Source organism: Chiloscyllium plagiosum, chromosome 13 (assembly GCF_004010195.1).
Source record: "Chiloscyllium plagiosum isolate BGI_BamShark_2017 chromosome 13, ASM401019v2, whole genome shotgun sequence".
NCBI lineage: Eukaryota > Metazoa > Chordata > Chondrichthyes > Orectolobiformes > Hemiscylliidae > Chiloscyllium > Chiloscyllium plagiosum.
Window position 1 is genome coordinate 6,874,927 of NC_057722.1, and position 27,537 is coordinate 6,902,463.

The window sequence follows — 27,537 nt, forward strand, 5'->3', positions numbered from 1 at the left end:
AGAATACAGGAGGATGGAATTAGACTGGAGAGTTGGGCAGAAAGGTGGCAGATGGTTTTCAATCCAGACAAATGTGAGGTGATGCATTTAGGCAAGACTAATTCTAGAGTGAGTTATACAATGAATGGAAGAGCCTTCGGAAAAGTTGATGAGCAGAGAGATCTGGGAGTGCAGGTCCCTTGTACCCTGAAGGTTGCTGGACAGGTGGATAGAGTGGTCAAGAAGGCATATAGTATGCTTGCCTTCATTGGACGGGGTATTGAGTATAAGAGCTGACAAGTCATGTTAACATTGTACAAGACATTGGTTGGGCCACATTTAGAATACTGTGTACAGTTCTGGTCGCCACATTACCAAAAGGATGTGGACCCTTTGGAGAGGATGCAAAGATGTTGCCTGGTATGGAAGGTGCTAGCTATGAAGAAAGATTGAGTAGGTTAGGTTTATTTTCATTAGAAAAAAGGAGATTGAGGGGGGACCTGATTGAAGTTTACAAAATCATGAAGGGTATAGACTGGGCATTTAGATGCTGCCTGACCTGCTGCGCTTTTCCAGCAACACATTTCCATCTCTGATCTCCAGCATCTGCAGACCTCACTTTCTCCTATAGACTGGGTAGATAGAGATAAGCTTTTTCCCAGGGTGAAGGATTCAATAACGAGAGGTCACGCTTTCAAGGTGAGAGATGGAAAGTTTAAGGGGGATACACACGACAGGTACTTTAGTGGGCGTCTGGAATGCATTGCCAGCAGAGGTGGTAGAGGCAGGCACGGTAGATTCATTTAAGACATGTCTTGATAAATGCATAGTAGGTGGGGATCAAGGGATAAAGATGCTTAGGAATTGACAGACAGCTTTAGAGAGTACATTTGGATCGGCTCAGGCTTGAAGGGCTGTAAATTTTCTTTGTACACTGGGGCAAAGGGAATTGAGCCAAATCCAAGTGTTCCAGGAAGACATAGCAGCGCCAGTAGCTTGTGTACACAGAATTAGTTTGGACACAGAGCGCCATTGAGGAATATCTATGACTTATACTTGTTTCATGAGATTAACTCTTGCTTGGCCAAAATACTTAAAAAGTTAAAATCCTGCGGAGTTTTCATTTTTTTTTGTAATTACTTTCAGGTGATATCTTCTTACTGACTTCTAAGCACTTTTAATACCAGCGCCAATCCCTTGGTTGCCCCATGTTTGGAGAAAGAATGGCCACTTAGTCTGAAAACCTCCAAAGGCTTAGAGGGCAATTGTCATCTCCCTCGTGTTGGAGGGTACAGTATTCTGACTCAGGCTCTCACCACTGATTTGGACATCTAACTCTTTCCCGCCATATCATCAGGAAATACCTTAGGGCTGAGTGTTCTCATACCTGGTCACATACAGAGGTGTGCATTATTGACAACCAGGAGGCATAGTGATTGGATACTCCTTGTGTCTCAAATGTGTTTAAAAAAAAGGACAGACTTGGATTGAATGATCCTTTTTGCATCCATTGGACATCTCAAAAAGCTTCATAGCCAATGAACTATTTCATATGTCAGCACTATTGTAAACTAGGAATTAGGGCAACCAATTAACTCATTGAAAACTCTCCAAAACAGAATTGTGGTAAGGAACAGACACATGGGTTTTGTGATGTTGATTGAGGGATAAATGGGGACCAGGGCACTGGAGGTGCTTCACTGTTGTTCAGATGACGGCCATGGGATCTTTTCTCTGCCATCCAAACGTTGGGACTTCTAACAGTCCAGCACTCCTTAGTACTGCCATAGAGTATCAACTACAGTAGCGCCTCGACATATGAACAAATCGGTTTACGAACAGGATTGTACATAAAATTTTGCTTCAACGTACATACGAAATTCAAGGTACAAATGAAGGTACGAACGCAAAAAGCCCGTGGTTTCATTGTAATTATTCTGCTTTGCTACGCGTGCTTTGAATATCCGAACAATGGGAAAATTAACCAGGTCCCGGAATGGATTAAGTTTGTAAGTCGAGGTGCTACTGTGTATATTTAATGTGTTCATGACCTGGAGTGGCACTTGAACCTTCAGTCTTCTGATTAAGAGGTGAAAGTGCCACTAACTGAGCTGCATCTGACACACAAGCCAAAGATTTGACAAATCAACTATTGGATAGATATTAGTTGATTTGAGTCAAGTACCCAGCATCATGTGATTACTGGGCTGGTAGAAGGTGGACTTCATGGTCCTCGGTCTTTTATCATCTTGTCTTTCCTTTGAGAGAAATCAATGAACATCTGCGATCAGCAGAAACTCCTCTGCCCCATATTTGCCAAAACAAAATGATGCAAAGGGGCTTTTGTATCACATTTTCATTGATTTGCAAATTCCTTATATTACTAGGTCTCAATGCTGAGATTCAGGATTGATCTCCGATTTATGAGCATGGAATGATATGCCACAGGGATCACTGCTGGGGTCTCAATGTTTAAAAATTTATATCAATGACTTGGATGAAGGGACTAAGGGTATTCGACAAAGTTCCACATGGTCAACTGGTGAGCAAGGTTAGATCACGTGGAATCCAGGGAGAGCTAGCCAATTGGATAGCAAATTTCCTTGAAGAGAGGAGGCAGAGAGTGGTGGTGGAGGGTTGCTTTTAAGATTGGAGGCCTGTGACCAGCGATGTACCGCAAGGATCAGTGCTGAGTCTGCCACTTTTTGTCATTTATATAAATGATTTGGATGTAAAGATAGGAGGTATGCTTAGTAAGTTTGCAGATGACACCAAAATTGGTGGTGTCGTGGATAGTGAAGAAGGTTATCTCAGAGTACAATGGAACAGATGGACCGATGGGCTGAGGAGTGGGAGGTGGAATTTAATTTAGACAAATGTGAGGTGTTGCATTTTGGTAAGGCAAACCAGGGCAGAATTTATCCTGTTAATGGTAAGGCCCTGGGAGTGCAGCCGAACAAAGAGAGCAAGGGCTGCAGGTTCATACTTTCTTGAAAGTGGAGTCACAGGTAGACAGGGTGGTGAAGAAGGTGCTTTCCTTCATTGGTCAGAGCATTGAGTATAGGAGTTGGGAAGTCATATTGCAGCTGTACAGGACATTGGTGAGGCCACTTTTAGAATGCTGCATTCAATTCTGGTTCCCCTGCTATAGAAATGATGTTAAACTTGAAAGGGTTCAGAAAAGATTTACAAGGATGTTGCTGTGATTGGGTGGCTTGAGCTATAAGGAGAGGCTGAATATGCTGGGGCTGTTTTCCCTGGAACTTTGAAGGCTGAGGAGTGACCTTATAGAGGTTTATAAAATCATGAGGAGCATGGACAGGATAAATAGACAAAATCTTTTCCCTGGGATGGGGGAGTACAAAATTCGAGGGCATAGGTTTAAGGTGAGAGGGGAAAGAGTTAAAAGGGACTTAAGGGCAACCTTTTTCACTCAGAGGGTGGTGTGTGTGTGGTATGAGCTGCCAGAGGAAGTGGTGGAGGCTGGCACAATTACAGCATTTAAAAGGCATCTGGATGGGTACATGAAGGGGAGGGGTTTAGAGGGATATGGACCAAATGCTGGCAAATGGGACTATATTAATATAGGATATCTGGTTGGCATGGATGAGTTGGACCGAAGGGTCTGCTTCCATGCTGTCTATCTCTATGTCTGTGTATGATTGCTAAATTTTCTGATAACGTGATAGGAAAGTACGTTGTGAAGAGGAAATGAGGTAGAAAGGGCAACAGATTAAGCAAATGGATAGAGATCTTGCAAATGGAGTATAATCTGTGAATTTATCCATTTCGGAAAGAAGAATTTTTAAAAATCATATTATCCAACTGGTGAGAGGTTGCAGAGAAATTTGGGTATCCCAGTGCATGAATCACAGAAGGTTAGCATGCAGGTACCGCAAGTAATTAGGAAAGCTAATAGAATTTTTTTTTCATTGTGAGGGGAATTAAATACGTAGCAAAGGTGGTTATGCTTCAGTTTTACTGAGCATTGGTCAGATCACATCTGGAGAATGGTATTGATGTTGCCTTGCCTTGGAAGGACGCACGTGTGCTGTAAATGCTGTTAGGTGAAGGTTTACTAAACTAATACCTGGAATGAGCAGAGGAAGGTTTGTGCAGAGTAGGCCTGTACTCTGGAGCTTAGAAGGGTCAGAGGTGACTTGATTGAAACCTGGAAGCTCCTGAGGGATTTTGCCCGGGTGAGCAGGGAAGAAGATGTTACTCTTTGAACCCGAACCTGTTTAAAAATAAAGTATCACCCAATTAAGGTAGAAATAAAGAGAATGTTTTTCTCTAATGGTCATGAGTCTTTGCAACTCTTTTCCTCAAAGAGTGGTGGAAGCACGTTTTTGAACTAGAAATGGATAGATTCTCGATCAGCAGGTGGTGAAAGATTATCAGGAGGAGGTGGCTATGTGGGGCAACCAGATCAGCCATGATCCTATTGAATGACAGGGCAGACTTGTGGGATTGAGTGACCTACTCCTGCTCCTATTCATATGTTTGTATGTAACCAGCATGAAAACTAGTCCTTTCCAAGCCTCTAGGCCCATCAATATAGGAACAATATCGTGAATGGATCTGGATTGGAGCATAACATGGCTAGGACTGAGATCCATTGCCCTATAACTTAGGAATTATTCAGAGTAGCCTTGACCTCTTGGATGATGGCTATTTTGCCCAGATTTTATGTACGTGTCTCTGCATCTGCGTGTGGCTTTGTTTCTGGGTATGTGTGTATGCATATGACTGAGTATGTGTCTGTCTGTGTCAGTGTATGTTTCTGTCTGTATATGTGTCTGTGTGTATAGCTCTGTCTCTGTCTGTGTGGACGTGTGTGTTTCTCAGTGTGTGGATCTGTCTCTCTGTGTGTCTGGGGATTTTTCTGTATGTGTCTGCATGCATGCACACGCGTGTGTTTGTATGTGTGTGGTTCTATGTATATCTGTATGCATGTGTGTGTAACTATCTGCTTGTCTGTTTGTGTGTGTTTCTGTCTGTCTGTCTGTGTTTGTGTGTTTCTCTGAGTGTGTCTGTATCGTTAGTTGACTGTTCCTCATTGCCTAGAGCTGGTATTTTAGATCTAAAAGCTGAAACTTTTGAAGAAAAGGCATTATTCCTCACAGCCATTCTGTTAGTGAACCTGCTGTCAGTATGGACCTGTGATTTGAGTTTCATGTTTCCAGACATTGGTTTAGTGCAGTGACTGGTGAGAGAATGTTCAATCACGTCTTTAACATGACCTTGGACTTTTTGGACTTTATTTTTAAAATTAAAAGTTGCTGGGAGTTTCCAGGTTTGCAGAGTGTTCCACGCCGCATAGTGAGTCACCGCGGAACTGTACAGAACAGGGAGATGTATAAAACAAAGAACTGCGGAGGCTGGAAATCTGAAACTAAAACAGAAATTGCTGGAGAAACTCAACAGGTCTGGCAGCATCCATGGAGACAAAACAGAGTTAGTGTTTCGAGTCCAGTGACCTTTCTTCATATTATGCTGGGTCCGTTATTGTCATGGGATGGTTGTGAGCATGTGATAGATGACCTTGTTCCCCGAGACTGGGAAGAGGGAGGTTCACTTTTTATATTGTCTACCTGTCCATGCTGGAAACGTTGAAGTGCGTTGACATTGCTTGATGACAATGATTCATTCCACAGTTGAATATTCTGTTGATTGTGTGCTGTCAGACATACCGCATGATACAAGAGGGACACCTCCTGTGTGACGTCGTAAAATTCCTTCAATGACAATGATTCATTCCACAGTTGAATATTCTGTTGATTGTGTGCTGTCAGACATACCGCATGATACAAGAGGGACACTCACACCTCCTGTGTGACGTCGTAAAATTCCTTCAGGGGAATGTGGGCCTCATTGGTTCGACCAACATTTATTGCCCATTCCTAATTGCCCTTGAGAAGGTGATGGCGAGCTGCCTTCTGGAACTACTGCAGCCTTTGAGGTACCGATACACCCACCGTCTTATTAGGGAGGGAGTTCCAGGACTTTCACCCAGCAACTCTGAAGGAACTGGATTTCACCAAGTGACAGCGACATTTAGTCAAAAATCGTCACAATGTGGGTAACATCCAAAGATCCAAATGCGCAAAGATGTCCAGATTAGGTGGATTGGCCGTGGTAAATTGTCCCGTCGTGTCCAGTGATGTATAGACTAGGAGGGTTAGCCATGGGAATTGGGGGATATAGGGATAGGCTGGGGGTCTGGGTCTGGGTTGGGATGTTTATGGAGGGTTGAATGGCCTCTTTCCATACTGTTGGGATTCTGTGCTTCTGTGAGGTATATGTAAGCTTGAATAGGCATCTAAACCAAGAAAGGATCCTGCTTGAAGAACTCTGAATGGCTATTTAAAAATGGAATCTTGCATTTACAAAGGATTGATTATGTTTGCATTCTGAAATTACTTTACTCTCTCCTTCACAGATGAAAGCAGAAAATGAGAGGCTTCGGGCTACTTTGTCCGCAGACCAGAAAACAACAGCTGAATACTTCCAAAAGCAAATCAGTTCACTCAGTGCAAAGGTCAAAGAGCAGAGTGCGGTCATCTGGTCTCAGGAAGATCAGGTACCCTTTCAGTTTGTCCTGAGAAGGTTCAGGGGGTGGTGGTGGGGCGGGCGTGTTGGTGTTGGGTGAGGTTCTTCTCTTCAGTTCTAGTTTCTGCAGCCCCAGTGGCTTGCTGCACCACTTTGGAGGATGTTAATAGTCAGTCAACCACAGTAACATGTGCAGGTCTGACTTAGAGTCATAGCGATGTATAGCACAGAAACAGACCCTTTTGTCCAACTCGTTCATGCTGACCAGATATCCTAAATTCATCTAGTCCCATTTACCAGCACTTGGCCCATATCCCTCTTAAGCTTTTCCTATTCATACACCCATCCAGATGCCTTTTAAATGTTGTAATTGTACCAGCCTCCACGACTTCCTTTGGCAACTCATTCCATACTCTGCATAAAAAACGTAGCCCCTTAGGTCTCTTTTAAATTTTAGCCCTCTCACCCTGTGCTGTCTAGTTCTGGACTTCCCCACCCAAGGAAAATACCTTGTCTGTTTACCCTATCCATGCCCCTCATGATTGTGCATGGGAAATCATGTCTCACAAACTTGATTGAGTTTTTTGAAGAAGTAACAAAGAAGATTGATTAGGGCAGAGCAGTAGATATGATCTATATGGACTTCAGTAAGGCGTTCGACAAGGTTCCCCATGGGAGACTGATTAGCAAGGTTAGATCTCATGGAATACAGGGAGAACTAGCCATTTGGATACAGAACTGGCTCAAAGGTAGAAGACAGAGGGTGGTGGTGGAGTGTTGTTTTTCAGACTGGAGGCCTGTGACCAGTGGAGAGCCACAAGGATCGGTTCTGGACCCTCTACTTTTTGTCATTTACATAAATGACTTGGATGTGAGCATAAGAGATACAGTTAGTAAGTTTGCAGATGATTCAGTTACATAGTTGTTTTCATGCTATGTCGCAAGTATGCAGGCTAGTAAAGAAGGCGTTTGGAATCTTTCATAGCTCATATCACAGTGTACAAGTATTTGGATGTCATATTGTGGTTGTACGGGACGTTGGGTGAGTCCAGTTTTGGAATACTGTGTACAGTCCTGGTCATCTGCGATCCAAGGAATAGTATTACTTTGGTTTCAGTTGAAAATTAACAGTATGTTGTAGGTCTGGAGAGTATGAGTCATAAGGATAGGCAGAATAGTCTGGGGCTATTTTTTCTCCAGCATAAGAGGCTGAGGGGTAACATTATAGAGGTTAACAAAATTATGAGGGGCATGGATAAGATAAATAGACAAAGTCTGTTCCCTGGGGTGGGGGAGTCCAGAACTAGAGGGCATAGGTTTAGGGTGAGAGGGGAAAGATATAAAAGGGACGTAAGGGACAACTTTTTCACTCAGAGGGTGGTACGTGTATGGAATGAGCTGTCAGAGGAAGTGGTGGAGGCTGGTACAATTGCAATATTTAAAAGGCATTTGGATGGGTATATGAATAGGAAGGGTTTGGAGGGATATGGGCAGGGCACTGGCAGGTGGGACGAGATTGGGTGGGATATCTGGTCGGCATGGACGGGTTGGACCGAAGGGTCTGTTTCCATGCTGTACATCTCTATGACTCTATGACTCTATGATTTTGTAAACTTGAAGGTCGTGAGTGAACAACTTTGGGTCCTGACATCTAATCTCTTCTCACCTCCCCTATGAAATAGGGGCAAACTATTGGCCATTGTTAGTCACTCTGACCGTTTCTGGTTTCCTTAGTGTTGCAGATTTTCCTCTGGCTTGAAGCTGGGGAGACTTAAAGTGGAATGATACAATGAGGTTGTTACTGTATTGGATGTTAAGTGACTGATGCAAAATGCAGAATGAGGGATCTGGGCCCATGCACCCAGTTGAAGAGCAGTAAAGCAGCTGATAATTGGAGCTGGGGCCCCAGTTTGTCACTCTGTAGGTAGTGGTAATCCAAGAATTGATTGGAAATCTGGTGAGCCGCTGGATTTCAACTGCAGATTGAGTGAACAACCTGACTGAGTTGTTTGGTGAAGTCACCAGGAGAGTTGATGAAGATATCGCAATAGATTAGCTGCCCTGTTCAAAGGTTTTTTAATGAGGTGCGTTATGATCCCAGACCAGATCCCTCTCAATGATTCACTTAGGGGCTAGTGATCTTATTGTGAAAAGTGAAAAGATTAAATGTGAACTTGCAATCCTTACTTTGAGGATAAAACCACAAAGTGCATCGTTGTAATAAAAAAAAACAGAAGAGTGACGTGTGAGTTAACAAGCAAACATTTGATATTATCACTTTCATATTCTGATATCTGGAGTGCACATGAGTCAAACTGTTGCTAAACACATATTGAACTGCATATTGAATGACAGATAGTATCCCAAGCAAGGTCACCCAAATTTCTCAGCAACCAATTAGATGGCAGGCCTCACTGTACAGCATTGTACTTCCGTTCAGACAGATTCTCATGTGGAGTGAAACAGTCAGGGGAAGGCAAACCACACGTCCGTTTCTCGCATCAGTCAGTTGTCCGCATTCTGAAATGTTAAGGTTCAATATCATGGACAGCCAGTTTGACAGCTCTTCTGAAAAGGTAAGTACATAAAGGTAGCTTAAGTAGTAGATAAGTGGTTAGCACTGTTGCCTCACAGCGCCAGGGACCCGGGTTCGATTCCACCCTTGGGCTGTGTGCAGTTTGCACGTTCTCCCCGTGTCTGCATGGGTGTCATCCCATAGTCCAAAGATGTGCAGGTTAGGTGGATTGGCCATGCTAAATTGCCCTGTAGTATCCAGAAATGTGCAGATTAGGTGGGGAATACGGGGGCAGGTTTGGGAGGAATGGTCTGCGAAGGGTACGGACTTGATGGGCAGAATGGCCTCTTTCCATGCTATAGAATTCTATAAGACAAGGATGAGTTTAGGGTATGAGGTGGGCAGGGGAATGGGGTGCCAGGAGTAGAATGCCAGAAGTTGGAGGTGCCAGTGGGAGAGTACCAGATGGGAATGAGGTGGGGTGTGAGTGAATGGACAGGTCTCAAAGTGGGGTTAGTTTGTAACATTAGGAATGGGCTGGGTGAATGTGGGTGAGTGTCAGGTCCAGCTGTGGGTGGGGTCAAGTCTGGCATGAGGATAAGAGAAGAGGGGTGTTTGGGTTCCCGGGGAGCAGGGGTTGGGTGTTGTGTCCAGTGCGATGAGTGCCGGTGTCAGTTGTTGGGTTGTTTTCTGTCAGGCATGGCATGGGGGCGGGGGACTGGGGGGAGGTGTAGTTGGAGCTGGTTACGAAATGATCAGGGTCAGTTTAATAGTTAACAGGAGGAGATTAGATACTTAATAGTAATTTCCTGAATAATTACTTCCCTAACTGCAATGGAACCCTTTAAATTCGTGATTTAAATGGATACTTTCAGAGGGTTCTGGCACTGAGGTAATCCCCATTGGAATTTTGGAGTCACTGTGTTAATGATTCCACATGGAATCAGAGCAGGTACAACACAGGAATAGATACAGACTGATGTTTTAGATCTAAATCTAAATCTTCTAAACTGAAAGTAACCTTAAAGTAAAGCTCTCTCAACAGTATCCCCATCAAATATTCCCAGGCAGGTACAGCATAGGAATAGATACAGAATAAACTTCCTTCTAGTCCTTAGAACTGAAAGTTAAGCAACCTGTACTCTCTTAAAAGGAAAGTAAATCTCCTTCTACACTGTCTCCATTAAACAGTCCAAGGCAGATACAACGTGGGATCAGATACAGAGTGAAGGTCCCTCCACACTGTCCTTATTAACCACTCTCAGGACAATTTACAGTATGTGTTAGATACAGAATAAGGTTCTCTTGATACAGTCCTCATCAAACACATCTAGGACTGGTGCAGGATGTGGTTAAGTACAGCATTAAGTTCCCTACTCTGGTGTTATTTTGGCTGCTCTCCCAACACGCTGTAAAAACAATTTCGCAAATAGTGAAGAGCATATAAGTTTGAAATTGTTCCAAAGAGCAAATTTACTTGAAATATATTTTATTACAATTGAAATGCAGATTACCCACACCTAGTTGCGTTCTTCCATTACAGATCAGAAAGCTTTCCTCTCGACCAGTTCAAGGTAAGAACTCTTTTACTGTGTCTGCGTCTCTACCTAGCACGTGTCTTGAACTTGTAACTCCCTGCCCTCTGTGTGTGCTGGGAGTCGGGCTTGTGCGCTGTATGTCCAATCCTCCAATCTCTGGGCCTCCCCTCTGCCCATAGGTTGAGGTAGCTGCACCATCATTCAGGGCTGGGTTTCCAGTGAGCAGTGCACTGGCTTGGACCAATGTTAAAGAGGAATGTCAGCCACTATATTGGGTCTAAGGATGTGAGCGTTAGTGTGTTTTGTTCATGTGTATGCAGAATACAGAAAGAGGCCATTTGTCCACTGTGTGTGTACTAGCTCTGTTGAAAAGCAGTCCAACCAGCTCCACTCACCCTGTTTCCCCATGTTACTGCAATTCATTCTCTTTCGGCTATTTATCTTAATTCGCTTTGAAGGCTATTATTGAATCTATATCCCTTGCGTGCACTTCATTCCAAATCCCAACAACTCAGTGGTCAGAGGTTTTTAATTCACTCAAGGGATATGGGCATCACTGGCTGAACTGGCATTTATTACCCATCCCTAGTTGAACTTGGTGGTGGTAAAGTGTTGCAGTCTATGTGCTGTGGATACACCCACAATATCATTAGGGAGGGAAATCCAGGATTTTGTTCACAGTGACAGTGAAGGAGCAGTGATACATTTCCAAGTCAGGATGGAGGAAAACTTGCATGGGATGGTGATCCCGTGTACCTGCTGCCCTTGCCCTTCCAGATGGAAGGGTTTGGAAGGTGCTGTCTAAGGATCTTCTGATGAATTTCTGCAGCGCATCTTGTAGATAGTACACACTACTGCTACCGTTCCTCTTGCCACCTCTGATTCTTTTGCCAATTGTCTTAATTCTATGTGGGAGGCAGATCTTTTACAAAAAAACATTCATGGTTTTAAACATGTCCATCAAGTACCGGTTAGCTTTGTCTGGTACTGAGGACAACCCTGACTTCTCCAGTCTATCACGTCATTCCATTCCTTCATCCCTGGAACACTCCAGTAAATCTCTGCTGCGTCCTTTACAAAATCGCAGAGTCTGGTGTCCAGAATCAGATGCAGAATTCCTGCAGGAGTTACTGATTTATATGGGTCTATCATATCGATTGCTTTGGTCTTCTCTGCCTCTCGGATGACACTCGGATGGCGGGGGGGGGGGGGGGTTCCATATGTTACGTTAACCCGTCTCGCCACCAAAAACAGCCCGAGGCCCTTCTGTTCATTTAAGATTTTACCAACCTTTGAGTTGGAATGCATTTCCTGCTTTTCAATACTGAATTTCATTACCAAGTATCCAGCCGTTCTACCAGTCTGCTATGTCCTTTTCTTTAACGTCTGTTACCATCTTTCTCCCTGTCAGTGGACTTCCAAGTTTCATATCAATTTCAAATTTCAATATTAGAATCATAGAATCCTTACAGTGTGAATACAGGCCATTCGGCCCAACAGGTCCACACTAACCCTCCGAAGAGTAACCCACCCAGATCCATTTCTCTACCCGACATTTACCCCTGACTAATACACCTAAACTACACATCTCTGAACACTATGGGAAATTTAGCATGGCCAATCCACCTGACCTGCGCATCTTTGGACTGTGGAAGGAAACTGGAGCACCCGGAGGAAACCCATACAGACACTGGGTAAACGTGCAAACCCCACACAGACTGTTGCCCGAGGTTGGAATTGAACCCGCATCCCTGGCGCTGTGAGGCAGTAGTGCTAACTACTGAGCCACCATGCCACCCATGTGTGGTCCTCTGCACTCGGATCAAGAAATTCATTTATATCCAGCAAAGCCAGCAGCAGTCATGAGACTGTCCAGGAAGACACCACTGTATACCTCCATCCAGTATGTTTGAACGAAAACAGCCATTCAGCACATACTGTCCCTTTTCCACTCATTTACCCAACTTCATATCCATATTCCTACTGCTCCCATGATATCCACAGCACCTACTGTCCTGTCCTATCCAACATCTCTGTCATCTCATCAAAAACCTCCACATTTGTCAGGCATGACTTCCCCAGATTAAATCGGTGCCCCTCGGTTTGTCTTTGCTTGTCCAGTGGCTGTTCATTTTCTCCTGAATAATCAGTTCTAAAAGCTCCCCTGCTACTGATCTTGTATTGGCCGGTGTAAACCTCCAACATTGTTTGGAGTCAGGGCTGTACTGTTTACAAATCTCAGATGCTCTGCAGCCATCCAGGAGATCCGAACAGGAGAGAGGATTTTGAACAGTGTCTCCCCAATTTCTGCCTATGTGTCCCTCAGCAACCAATGATGCGCCGCATCCACAAAGGGTGGTGTATGCAGTCCAGATACTGCTGGTTTCTTTAGTGTCTCATTTCTACCTACTTTATCCCATCTGTTATTTCAATATCTTGGAGATTTACCTTAAATTGAACAAGTTCATCTTCCTCAGTAAACCTTGATGGAATGTACACATCCAGAAGTTAAGCCATGCCCCTGTCTCCATCAATAGATCTCCATTTTGATACCTCACTGGCCCTCTGACATCACTTTCACTGTTACTATGTCAATAGAACGTCTTCGGATTCCCTGTGATGTTAGCTGCCGGGCACGTCACGTGCTGTCTCCACGCCGCTCCTATTTCCGGGTTTACCTTTTCTCTGCCTCCTTCTCCCTTGTATGATCAACTTCACATCTACCATTTATCTCCTTTTGAGTTCGTCCTGTCATTAGGGTGACCTTACTTTCCACATCCTCCTCTCCCTCTTGTGGGAATTGAATCAGGCTCCACCTTAACCACCATCTCCTTAAAGAGTAACCTGTTACTCCATTATACTTTGACTCTGGTTTACTTGGGTCAGACTTGCCTCCACTTCATTGAAACTGGCCCTCCTGTAGTTCGGTGCTGTTATTTTACATTGCTCCTTGTTTTACTCTGTAACTAATCTAAAACTTATGATCACTGTTCCAAGATGCTCCTGCGTGTGATGTTCTCCATGTGACCCACTTAACTCCACTCGGACACGATCCGGCAATGTCCCTTTCCTCATCAGGTAGGAAACATACCGCAGAATATTTGAGCACACTTCAGAAATCTATCCGGGCCTCCATTTTTCACGCAATCACTGCCTTGTCCAATATTCTGATATTAAATGTTTCCCACTATGGTTTTGTATCTTCCAATCATAGTCTTCAAAATCTACTTCTTTATTATATTTCCATTACTTGGTGGTTTATAAAATATATAAAGGAACCAAGTAGCCCTACATACTGAGTTGAAATTCCAGCTCCCTCACACTGTCACTCACTGTCACCTTTCCTGTCTGCACCCTGTGTTACTGACTATCTCTCCTTGTGTCGCTCCAGCTTCCTCACACTGTCGCTCAGTAACACCTCTTGCCCCAGCGCCCTGTGTTACTGACCATATCTCTACTGAAGTTAATCCATCTCCCTCTCACTGTCATTCAGTGACCTTTTCCCTCTCAGTGCCCTGTGTTACTGTATTGTACTGATGTTACTCCAGCTCCCTCACACTGTCACTCAGGGTCCCCTCTCCCCCCAGCACCTTCTTGTACTGACAGTATCTCTACTGATGTCAATCCAGCTCCTCACATTGTCACTCAGTAACCTCTCTTTTTCCCAGTGCCCTGTGTTATTTACTGTATCTTTATTGGTATTAATCCAGCCCCCTCACGCTGACATTCCGTATCCCCTCTCCTACATGCCTTGTGTTGCTGACAGTATCTTTACTGATATTAATCCAACTCCTTCACACTCACTCAGTAACCCCACCTCCTGCACCACCATCTACCGCAACCCTGATAGCCCTGTGCCCCTTGCACCCTTAGATACTGACTGTTTAACATTGATGGAGCTGTAGCTTTAATACTGTCACCCTATGCTACTGTCCACCCCCACAGACAGTATGCTTTAGCTTGTATTGTTGTTGGAAAGACTGTAGACAGTGCTGGTGATGGGAACTCATATTCGGAAGAACTGGATATTGGAACAGTAGCCGGCTTGTTAATCATTTCCCTGTTTATTGCACCACCTAGTGAATAGTAAGCGAGATACAATTTGGAAGCAAAATCCTATTAAATATCAGAATTAGCAAATGTATTGAAACTGAAGTCCTTTTTAACAAAGACATTGAATGTTAGTCATTTTGAACAGCTTATTAATTTTAATAACTCATCGTTCACAGCACAAGTTATATATTTTGATTTTTGAATGAGAAATCCTGCAGTAGTGATAGCTCTGATTGCTTCGATCCTAGTCATGTCTTTTAGGGACCTGGGCTTATCCTTTAGGCCTGTATGTGAAATTTAAAATGCTTAAAGTTAAAATGATTTGATTAAACTTTTAACAGAAACCTTCAAAATGCTCAGTTAGTTCACCTTACAGTGATGTAGTGAGTAGTGTTGGTTGTCTTTGGTTAATGTGGGATGTGATTCATCAGTTCAGTTGCTCCTTTAAGGATCCTGTGATAAGTAAAGAGCTCAGGAGTAGCATGGATAAGCAACAGTGGGTTTGGGTGTTAGTTCAGGTACAGACCACAGAGTTCAGCTTTCTGAAGGGTTGACAATGGTTGAGGTGAGAATATTCATGTCCTGAAATCACAAAAGGCAGTGGAAGGAAAAAAACGGCTTGCATTTATGTGGCGCCTTACGCATGTGCTGTCAACACCAGCCCCCGTCAGTGTAACCCTATTTACCGAAATAGGAAAGGTGACTGCCAAACTGTGCACAGCAATATTTCACAAACTGGACTAAGCAGGGGGAAATTGTTCTCATTGCTGGAATGATCGAGAACATGAGGATTCAAGGTGATTGGCATAGGAATCAAAGGCAACACGAGGGAAACCTTTTCCATCCAGCGAGTGGTGAGGTTTTGGAACGCGCTGCATGAGAGTGAGGTAGGGGCAGCTTTTATGCTGGCTTTCATAATGGAATCTGGTCATGATCTGAAGAGAAAAGATTAGCAGGGCTCCAGGGAAAAATGGAGGGTTTGAGTTATAGGGAGATGCTGGATAGGCTAGGACGTTTTCACTGGAGCATAGGAGGTTGAGGGATGACCTTATTGAGGTTTATAAAATCATGAGGGGCATAGATAAGGTAAATGGCCAAGATATTTTCAATTGGAGGGGGGGGGGGGATTTCAGGTGAGAAGAGAAAGATTTAGAAAAGACATGAGGGGCAATTCTTTTACACAGAGAGTGGTTTGCACTTTGAATGAACTTCCAGAGGAAGTGGTGGATGCAGGTACAGTTACAGCATTGAAAAGACTTTTAGACAAGTACATGAATAAGAAATGTTTGGAAGGATGTGGACCAAGTGCAGACAGGTGGGACGAGTTTTGTTTGGGATTATGGTCCACGTGGACTGGTTGGACCAAAGGGTCTGTTTCCATGCTGTATGATTCTATGACTCTATGAAAAGGCATGGGTGCAGGTACAGGTGAGTTGTTCTTGCACAGAGCTTGGACGCAAACAGTGGGTCATTCTGTGATTCTGTGAAATTATTCTTTTTTAAAATTTATTTTCATGGTCTGATTGATGGAGATATACTGTATTGGCTAGAGATCTCCCCTGACGATTAATCAGTACCTGGTATCACTTGGTAATATGGGATTTGATTCGGAGAAGAATCGTGTAGAGCATAGTGTTATGGTATAAATTATTGTGACCATTTGAAATTTGGCATTGTGGCATTTATTCTGATTAGTACAAGATGGAAAGCTTTGACCAAGCTTATGTTGTGGTTCTGTGAGTGTACCACTTCAGCTGAGAGGGAAGACAGAGCCCTGGTTTCACATCACTTTCAATAGGTCACCTGCTTGTGCCTCCCTGACACCGGGACGGGGGGAGGGGGACGACGGTTTCAGTCACAGTGGATCAGAGGCTGGGGAGGAGATGGACGATGTTACAGACATTACAGGGGGAGGTGGTCTCGGTACTGGAGTTGAGATGTGGTCAGACACCCCTCATGGGGTCACAATCAAAGGGGGCTGAGTCTGCCATGCCTGTGGGCACCGAACCTGATCGCCAGTTGCTTGGTCTCTTTTTCATTGTTGTGCCTCGAGTTCTGAGTAGTCAGTTCATGTGTTAAAAATAAACAGGGCTATACCAACAAACATTGGGTTGCATGGTGGCTCACTGGTTAGCACTGCTGCCTCGCAGTGCCAGGGACCTGGCATTCACCCTTGGGAGATTATCAATGTGAAGTTAGCACATTTTCCCTGTTTCTGTGTGGGTTTCCTCCAGGGTTCCACTGTCCAAGGACGTGCAAGTTAGGTGGATTGGCCATGCTAATTGCTCGTAGTGTCAAGGGATGTGCAGGCGAGGTGGGTTAGCCATGGGAATGCAGAGTCACAGGGGTAGTGTGGGGTGGGTCTGGGTGGGATACCTTTCGGAGGGTCAGTGTGGATTTTTGATGGGCCAAATGGCCAGCTTCCACACTGTAGGGATTCTATGAATGGAGAACTCTCGTTTATTTTGCATTCGGAACAGAGAATAACCTACAAGGGAACAACTTGTATAAAATGGTCATTTGTTTTCCAGCTTCTGAGAGCCAAGATTTGGAATCTGAGGAAGATGATGGTAAGTTCTGAGTAAACCTTATTCGAAAGTCAGACAATTAAAGCCCAGGAATGAAAGCCTGAGAGTCTACCCTTATCAGTGGTGCGGTTTTCAGGCTGTTCTCTCACACTCATGATAGACAGGATTGTTGCTTGACTGTGATGCCCCTCATGGTGGATTAGACAGCTAACACTCTCCACCACGATAAAAATCACACAACGCCAGGTGAGAGTCCAACAGGTTTATTTGGAAGTACTAGCTTTCAGAGCACTGATCCTTCGTCAGGTAGCTGTCTGATGAAGGAGCAGCGCTCTGAAAGCTAGTACAGAGGAACCTTGATCATCCGGCATTTAAGTAACCGAATTTTGGATTATCTGAACAATATCACAATGTTTGGCTAGCTATGTTATCCTGTATTCGATTATCTGGAATTCGATTAACTGAAAGGAATACTTCCTGCCCCTGTTGAGGTTCCCCTGTACTTCCAAGTAAAACTGTTGGACTATAACCTGGCATTGTGTGATTTTTAACTCTGTCCACCCCAGTCCCTCCACTTTGTGACTCTCCACCCGAATTTTGGATTATCTGAACAATATCACAATGTTTGGCTAGCTATGTTATCCTGTATTCGATTATCTGGAATTCGATTAACTGAACAGAATACTTCCTGCCCCTGTTGAGGTTCCCCTGTACTTCCAATTAAACCTGTTGGACTATAACCTGGCGTTGTGTGATTTTTAACTCTGTCCAGCCCAGTCCCTCACCGGCACCTCCACTTTGTGACTCTCCACCAGGTTTACATTTGACACTGGAGTGAGATACTGGATGTTATCTGGTGCCATAATCCCTACCTTGCTAACCCGTTACCATTGGGGAGCTGGTGCTTTTGGAAGAGGAGGTGATGTAACTGAGTGAAGAAATATAAAGGGAAGTAAAATGAATGACATTGAAGTAAAATATATCTCAGTCAAAATTAAACATACAAGTCGCCATGTTCTCTGTTCCTCTCTTTCCCGTTGTTTACGTTTCTTCTACCTCTTCTCTCACTTCCTGTGTCTCTCTGTCTCCAATTATTTTTCTTTGTCCCACCATCTTTCATGTTGTCCTCCTTTCTCAGTTGTGTTGCCTTTTTCACTCTCCGTCTCTCTCTGTCTTTTGAATTCTCGTTTTCATTCTTTCTGCCTTCCACACTCTTTCTTTCCCTCTTCGAGATTCCCCATTTCTCACTCTGTCCTTCATCTTTCATCTCTCACTGACCTCCATCTCCTACGGCCTTCACTATCTGTTCATCACTCAATATCTCTTGCTGTCTCTGCCTCATGCTGTCTCTTTCTTGGGCTCTTGTACCTTCCCACCAACTGCTGTCTCCCTCGCTCTCTCCTTCTCATGATTTCCCTTTTTCTATCTCTGTCTCTGTCTCCATCTCTCTCTCTCTCTCTCTCGTCTCTCTTTCTCTCCCTCCGCCTCTGAAAGCTAGTACAGAGAAACCTTGATCATCCGGCATTCGAGTAACCGAATTTTGGATTATCTGAACAATATCACAATGTTTGGCTAGCTATGTTATCCTGTATTCGATTATCTGGAATTCGATTAACTGAACAGAATACTTCCTGCCCCTGTGTATCTCTCAGACTGTATTTTGTGTATAATTATCCCGCAGACCTGGAGAGTTCCTTAGACAGGAAGCAGCAGCTGTTGAACACCCTGAGACAGAATCCAAAGTTCATCAAACAATTCCGCCCCATTCTGGAAGAGACTTTGGAGGAGAAACTGGAGAGCATGGGTTTGAAAAAGGTATGTGTGAGAATGGGGGTGGTTGGTGAATACTGAGCCTGGGATACAGACTGCAAATGTCAGTGGGTAAATTGCTGAAGACTCGCACTGTTCCCATTAATCCAGGTTCATTTTCACCTAACGATCCTTAAACTTGACTCTTCGTTTGGAGGCTAGGGAATATGAGTTACTCCCAAGCCAGGAACGGCTGTGGTGAGCATCCTCAGTGCCTTTTATCACTTGGCATAAGAATCTTCTCAGTTAGGTGGACTTTGCCGGATCAGGCTGCTAAGGACAGTCCATGGGGTACACCTTATTTTGTTTTCCTCCCCTACATTTCCTTCTTAAAGGGTTTCATGATGCTGATGCCCTCCAATCGTCATTACGACCAAGAAGAGATCATTGATCACAGCAACTTCTCAGAATGTGAGCATCACTGGCAAAGCCAATGTTTAATACCCATCTTTAATGCCCCTCTGAAAGTAATGGCAGACTTTCTCCTTGCACTTGATGTGTTACAGCTTACCCCATCGGACTGATGTGGGATGTGGATCAGAGGGGAATTTGACATTAGATGTCTTCCCAAGCTGCCCTTACCCTCTGAGCTAGTGGAGGTTGAGTGTTGAATGGGCACTCTGTATGTGACGTGTGTAGATTGTATGTGCATACTAACATGAGGAACATAGAATATAGAACATAGAAAAGTACAGCACAGAACAGGTCCTTCGGCCCACGATGTTGTGCCGAGGATTATTCCTAATCTAAAAATAACCTAACTTATGCACCCCTCAATTCACTGCTGTCCATGTGCATGCCCAGCAATTGCTTAAATAATCCTAATGACTCTGCTTCCATCACCACCACTGGCAACGCATTCCATGCATTCACAACTCTCTGCGTAAAGAACCTACCTCTGACATCTCCTCTATACCTTCCTCCTAATATCTTAAAACTATGACCCCTTGTGCCAGTCAATCCTGCCCTAGGGAAAAGTCTTTGGCTATTGACTCCATCCATACCTCTCTTTACCTTGTATACTTCGATCAGGTCACCTCTCTTCGTCCTTCACTCCAAGAGAAAAGTCTGAGCTTAGTCAACCTCTCATCGTAAGACAAACCCTGCAGTCCAGGCAGTATCCTGTTAAGCCTTCTTTGCACCCTCTCCAAAGCCTCTGTATCTTTCCTATAATAGGGCGACCAGAACTGGACTCAATATTCCAAGTATGGTCTCCCCAGGGACTTAGAGCTGCAGCAAAACCTCGCGGCTCTTAAACCCAATCCCCCTCTTAATGAAAGCCAAAACACCATATGCTTTTTTAACAATCCTATCCACTTGGGTGGTAACTTTGAGGGAGCTGTGCACTTGAACACCAAGATCCCTCTGTTCCTCCACACTGCCAAGAATCCTGTCTTTAATCCTATATTCAGCATTCAAGTTCGACCTTCCAAAATGCATCACTTCACATTTATCCAGGTTGAACTCCATCTGATATTTCTCAGCCCAGCTCTGCATCCTGTCTGTGTCGCGTTGCTGCCTGCAATAGCCCTCGATACATCAACGGCACCTCCAACCTTTGTGTCATTGGCAAATTTACTAACCCACCCCTCAACCTCTTCATCCAAGTCATTTATAAAAACTACAAAGAACAGAGCCCTGCGGGATACCACTCACCACTGACCTCCAGGCAGAATACTTTCCATCTACAACCACTCTCTGCCTTCTGTCAGCCAGCCAATTCTGAATCCAGACAGCCAAATCTCCCTGTATTCCATACCTCCTGACTTTATGAATGAGCCTTCCATGGAGAACCTTATCAAATGCACAATTTTGGTCTCCTGATTTGAAATATGACATAATTGAGTTAGAAGCAGTTCAGAAAAGGTTCACTCAACTCATTCCTGAGATGAAGAGCTCTTTTCATGAAGTAGGCCTTAACCCATAGGAATTCAGGGGAGAGTCATAGAGTCATACAGCATGGAAACATACCATTCGGTCCAACCAGTCCATGTCAACCATGTTCCAAACTAAACTACACCCACCTAGTTGCGCTTGGCCCATATTTATCTAAACATTTCTTATTCATGTACTTATCTAAATGTCTCTTAAATGTTATAATTGTGCCCACATCCATCACTTCCTTTGGAAGTTCATCTCACCCACGAGTCACTCTCTGTGTAAAAATATTGCCTCTCATGTCTCTTTAAAGTCTTCCTCCTCTCACCTTACAGATGTGGCCCCTAGTCTTGAAATCTCCCACATTAGGGAAAAGACTCCTGCAATTCCCCTTATCTATACCCCTCATGATTTTATAAATCTCTACAAGGTCACCCCTCAGCCTCCTACGCTCCTGTGAAAAAAGCCCCAGCCTACCCAGGCTCTCCTTATAACGCAAACCCTCCATTCCTGGCAACATCCTGGTAAATCCCTTTATACCCCTCATGATTTTATAAATCTCTACAAGGTCACCCCTCAGCCTCCTACGCTCCTGTGAAAAAAGCCCCAGCCTACCCGGCTGTCCTTATAACGCAAACCCTCCATTCCCGGCAACATCCTGGTAAATCCCTTCTGAAGCCTCTCCAGTTTAATAATATCCTTCATGTAACAAAGTGAGGACTGTAGAGAAAGCGAAGACTACAGGTGCTGGAGGTCAGAGTTGAGAGTGTGGTGCTGGAAAAGCACAACAGGTCGGGTAGCATCCGAGGAGCAGGAAGATCGACGTTTCAGGCAAAAGCCCTTCTTCAGGTGACTTAACCAAATGAGCTGTGGTCTTAGTAGGCCCCAAGAGCCAAATGGTGTAAGGTAAGGGGTCACTTGGCCAGCCCTCCCTCTCAGCGGATCGAGCAGCCCAGTTTAACTGGTACTTCTGTTGCAGGGCTTGAAGGGAATTCCTGCCCAGACACTAAAGAGCTTGAGTGTGACTGTGGGCAAACAGCGTGAGAGCAAGGCCAGGCACTTCGGCGAGTTTGCTAGCCTTCGGAAGCGGTTTGCAAAGGTCGTGGTGGAGAAGGTCAGAGAGAAGCAGCGCAGCGAGGGCTACAGCTCCCCTCCACCCCGATCAGGTAACGGTGACACACTGTACATAGGAACGGCCCTTTTACTCGTGAACCACTCCCCAGCCATCTCATAGAATCCTTACAGTGTGGGAGCAGGACATTTGACCCATCGAGTCCACACTGACCCTCCAAAAATCATCCCAAACCCCCTACCCTATACCTAAGCCCAGGTTTCCCATGGCTAATCCACTTACCTTGCACATCGCTGGCCAAATGGGTAATTGAACATGGCCAATCCGCCTAACCTGCATATCTTTGGACTGTGGGAGGAAACTCCTGCAGACACAGGGAGGATGAGAAAACTCAACACCATCAGTCACCCTCGAGTGGAATTGAACCCATGTCCCTGGTTCTGTGAGGCAGCACTTAGCCGCCAGCTTCGCAGCATCCTCCAGCCCCTCAAATTCTCCTCCGTTCCTGCCTGGGAAGTTGCTCCCATCCGAGTTACATTACAATGACATTCTGCCTGGCTCATCCTTTTATTCCTCACAATAACCGTGGGCGGCACGGTGGCACAGTGGTTAGCACTGCTGCTTCACAGCCCCAGAGACCCGGGTTCAATTCCCGCCTCAGGCGACTGACTGTGTGGAGTTTGCACGTTCTCCCCGTGTCTGCGTGGGTTTCCTCCGGGTGCTCCGGTTTCCTCCCACAGTCCAAAGATGTGCAGGTCAGGTGAATTGGCCATGCTAAATTGCCCGCAGTGTTAGGTAAGGGGTAAATGTAGGGGCATGGGTGGGTTGCGCTTCGGCGGGTCGGTGTGGACTTGTTGGGCCGAAGGGCCTGTTTCCACACTGTAATGTAATCTAAAAACGATTCCCTGCTAGTTCGCATGAAGACCCCGTTTCTGGTGGGGTTCATACTCAAATCCCATTCCCAACCTGAAATCTCAGGCAAGGGGCTTGCCCCTTTATGGAATCACCACTAGGGGATGCAAGAGAGCCTCTACGGAGATGTACAGCACGGAATCTGACCCTTCGGCCCAACCCGTCCATGCAGCCTTCCCGCCTCTCTCGGAGCTCCCCCCCGCTGGCCCCCAGATGTCAGAGCCCTCAGTCTTGAACAGGTTGCTTCTGGGTGAGCGAGTGAACGTCCAAGAGTGAACAGCAGAAATCCTTCTGGTTTTTGCCTGGCTGCTGCTGCTGGTTAAACAGTCGGGGGAAATGTTGGTGTGGCGCCAATATCACTGGGCGAGTAGTCCAAAAACCCAGTCTAATGCTGTGGGGACACAGGTTCAAATCCTACCACAGCAGTCAGCGAAGCCTTAAATTTAATGAATTAAATCTGGAATTGAAAGTTAATCTCTGTAACAGTGACCATGACAACCATGACTGACTGTCAGGAAAGCCTATCTGACTCAACAGTGTTCTTCTGGGGAGGAAGTCTGCTGTCATAGAATCCCTCCTATGTGGAAGCAGACCCTTTGGCCCAACAAGTTCATATCGACCCTCTGAAGAGTAACCCACCCAGACCCATTCCCCTACCTAATACTTTACATTTACCCCTGACTAATGCACCTAAGCTACACATCCTGGAACACTGTGGGCAATTTAGCACGGCCAATTCACCTGACCTACACATCTTTGTGACTGTGGGAGGAAACTAGAGCACCTGGAGGAAACCCACGCACATACAGGGAGAATGTGCAAACTCCACACAGACAGTCACCCGAGACTGGCTGGTCCCTGGCGCCGTGAGGCAGCGGTGCTAACCACTGAGCCACACCATCCTTAGCCACTCTGGACTACATGTGACTGTAGACCCACAGCGATGTGGTTTGCCCTAACCATTTGATAATGTGCTTTTTTTTTAACTGTTCCTGCCAAAGTGGGCAATTTCACCCGGATGTGGTGAAAAGATAAAGAAACTAGGCAGTGTTGGCATGGGCAGATCACTCATGTTAGATGCCAACAAATGAAGAGTCAGGTGTAAGCTACTCAAACGGAGGTATGGGTTAGATATCAGGATGTGTCTCTTCACACAGAAGCTCATGGATCCATGGTATCAATGGATTAGGAGCAGGAGGAGGCCACTTGACCCCTCAAGCATTTTCTATGATCCGATAAAACCTTAAACAAACTGTCAATCCAAATGGTGAGCACCCGTCAGCTGGCATCACTTTGGCCTCTGTGACGTTATGTGTGAGTTAGAAAGAAGGGTAGGCCGTTCAGCCTCTCCACTCTGCCGCTCAATCAGAGCGTGGATGATCCAATTGTGGCCCCAGTTCCACTTTCCTGACTAGCCCCGGTACCTTTCCACTCTCTGGATAGACATGATAGTCATCCATATCAACTATTTGGATGAGAATGTACAAGACATTAAAATACGCGGTATTGTGGACAGTGAGGAAGGTTGTCAGAAATTGCAGCAAAACATGGAACAACGGGGGAGGTGGGCCGAGAAACGGAAAATGGAGTTTAATAGAGATAACTGTGAGGTCTTGCATTTTGGAGAGTCAAACCAAGGTCGGAATTTCATGGTGAATGGTAGGGCCTTAAGGGATGCATTGGAACAGCGGGACCTTGGAGTCCAGGTGCATGGTTCTCTGAAAGTGGAGTCACAGGCAGACAGGGCAGTGAAGGTGGCTTTTGGGACACTGACCTTCATCAGTCAGGGCACTGAGTATCGAAGTTGGGAAGTTATGTTGCAGTTGTACAGGACATTGATGAGGCTGGACTTGGAGTATTGTATTCAGTTTTGGTCACCTTGCTATAGGAGGGACGTTATTAAACTGGAAAGAGTGCAGAAGAAATTGACAAGGATGTTGCCAGAACTCAATGGTCTGACTTATAGGGAGAGGTTGAACATGCTAGGACTTTTTCTTTAGAGGGTAGGAGACTGAGGGGTGATCTTATACAAGTGTTTAAGATCATGAGAGGCATGGGTAGGGTGAATGCTCTCAGTCTTTTCCCCAAGGCTGGGGCATCAAGGACTAGAGGGCATCAGTTTAAGGTTAGAGGGGAAAGAATAAAAGGGAACCTGAGAGGCAACGTTTTTTACACAGAGGGTGGTACACAAATGGAATGAGCTGCCAGCAGAAGCGGTTGAGGCGGGTACATTAACAACATTTAAAAGGCATTTGGATAAATGCATGAATAGGAAAGGTGTGGAAGGATGTGTGCCCAGTGCAGGGAAATGGGGTTAGCGTGGACGGGTATTTTGGTCAGCGTGGACAAGTTTGGGCCAAAGGGCTTGTCTCTGTGCTGTAGGACTCTATGACTATGAAAGGTGAGTGCAGAGTTCAGAGGGTAGCTAGATGAGTTTACCCTGTGGCTAGACTCATTGCAGACATGAGGAAGGTGGGATTTGGACTTATCTCGAAAAGTTTGAAAAATATACTGATCAAAATGTTACTGGGACTAAAAAGGTTAAACTATGAGGGCAGCTGGCAGAAGTTACATTTATATTCTCTTGAGTGTAGCAGACAATGGGGTGATTGGAAGGCTGAATGGGATGTGATGCCTCTATCTGACTGGGGTGTTTAACATCATTGAAGGAGCAATTTGAGAAAGTGAGAAACTATTTCCTCTGTTTTCTCAGTGGCACTAAATCTACAAGAGGTGATGTCTACAAGCGGCAGTTCAACTTAAGAAAGGGGAATTAAAATGTTTGAATGTTTCAATTCGGTGCTGCCTGGGAGTGGACTGGAAGCAGATTCAATGGAGGAGTTCAGTGGATTAATTGGATGATGATTTAGTTAGAAATAATATGAGGAGAAGGCAGGAGATTGGCACGAGGTGATGCAGCTCATATAACAAGCTAATGTAGGCACGATGGGCCAAATGGCCTCTGGAACTTGCTGCCTCTTAAAGCTGGAGGCTGGAGGTCATGTGGGACTGAGATCAGTTGACTTTTGCTAGGAGAGGTTTTGGGATGGCGAGAGATGGGATGAGATACAAACCGACCTGAAGCTAGCCATCTGAAGTTGAAGTGACCCGCTCCTGTGCTTTAATCACTCTGCTCCCTGTGTTGCAGTACGGAGACAGACCGGGCCGGCACAGAAAACCGCCACCAAAAGCAAGGGCCGGCAAGCCGTGACGTTGAAGCCATCCCGCGTGGTCGATCCCAAGCTCTCCCAGACCGAGGTCCCCAAACCAGCTCCGCGGCATCGGGCTGCCAGTCCGATCCGCTCTGCAGCACCCAGTGCCAGGTACAATTCTCCTGCCAGGCTGCGTCACACAGGGGTGGCTTGTGTTGTTTGAGTGAGTGCGCAGGTCGGGGCTCATTCCTCAGCGCGTTTTCCACATAATGTTCGGTTCGAAACAGCGACCACCCCCCCCCCCCGCCACTCAGTGGGATTGTGTCCACCCTCTGCAGCAACTTGTGGATGTGCAGGTTGGAAAGAGGGGTAGGCCATTCGGCTCCTGGAACCCGGCCCACCCTTCATTACGGAGATTGTGGCTTCAACTCCACTTTCCCAGCGAACCCCTTGACCTCAAAAACCGACCGCTGCGGAAACTGAGTGGGAGGTCTGGCAGAATCTGAGGAGAGACAGCCGAGTCGATGTTTTGGGGTCCCTTTGACTCCCTGCTTGGTCAAGAATTTGGCAGCAACGGGTTCAAACCCCAATCCATTGACGCATGTGTTGAAGGCTGACTCTGCAGTGCTGAGGGCGTGCCTCAGCCACAGCGGTGGATCTTTTTAGCCACACTCTCGGGTGGACGTAAAGATCGCGGGGCAGTATTTGTGGAAGTAACAGGGCAGTCACTGGCGGGTACCAACTTTATCTAGATGGTTGCAGGCCCGTTACTGTTGGGAACCAACCTGTTGAATATTCAGTGTATAAATGTGAGTGGAGCGCTTGGCTTTTGTCGCCAGCTGCTCTTGGTGAGGTATCTGAACACCGTGTCGCAGGATCCAACGTTATCCAGGTGGCCACGTCAGATAGAGAGCATAGAATCCCTGCAGTTTGGAAACAGGCCCTTCAGCCCAACAAGTCCACACTGACCCTCCAAAGAGTACCCTACCCAGACCTATTCCTCTACCCTATAACTCTACATTTATCCCTGACTAATGCCCCTAACCTACACATCCCTGAACACTATAGGCAATTAAGCACGGCCAACCCACCTAACCACGCATCTTTGGAATGTTGGGAGGAAACCGGAGCACCCGGAGGAAACCCGCACAGACACGGGGAGAATGTGCAAACTCCACGCAGACAGTTGTCCAAAGCTGGAATTGAACTCGGGTCTCTGGCGCTGTGAGGCAGCACTGAGATACAGCCCCATGGATTGTCTCCTGGGATGGTGTGACTGATGTATGAGGAGAGACAGAATCATTAGGAGGGGGAAATCACATTAAACCTCTAAAAGGGGTGGAGAATGCTGCACGCAGCAGTCCCCTGCAACCACAGATTGCGGTGGTTCACGGACTCTCAGCCCAACTGCTTGTTCTGTGGTGCTGTGGAGTCCGTGGACCATGTATATACTGGGTGTGGGCGTTTGCACTCCCTTTTTGATTTCCTTAAAAACCTCCTTCTCTGGTTTTGGTTGCACTGCAGTCCCACGCTCCTGATCTTTGGGCAC

At 45.6% G+C, this 27,537-nt stretch overlaps 1 protein-coding gene across 5 annotated transcripts in view; it reads left to right on the forward strand.

Moving 5' to 3' along the window:
* Nucleotides 1-27,537, forward strand: part of LOC122555728 (zinc finger protein DZIP1L-like) — a 148,178-nt gene that overhangs the window by 41,654 nt on the left and 78,987 nt on the right. For all 5 annotated transcript variants that reach the window (XM_043701783.1, XM_043701784.1, XM_043701785.1 and 2 more), the window contains 7 exons: nucleotides 6,422-6,562; nucleotides 10,590-10,620; nucleotides 13,582-13,662; nucleotides 17,169-17,207; nucleotides 18,847-18,980; nucleotides 21,832-22,018; nucleotides 25,985-26,159. In XM_043701783.1, coding sequence (XP_043557718.1) covers nucleotides 6,422-6,562; nucleotides 10,590-10,620; nucleotides 13,582-13,662; nucleotides 17,169-17,207; nucleotides 18,847-18,980; nucleotides 21,832-22,018; nucleotides 25,985-26,159 — 788 coding nt within the window. The remainder of the gene's footprint in view (nucleotides 1-6,421; nucleotides 6,563-10,589; nucleotides 10,621-13,581; nucleotides 13,663-17,168; nucleotides 17,208-18,846; nucleotides 18,981-21,831; nucleotides 22,019-25,984; nucleotides 26,160-27,537) is intronic.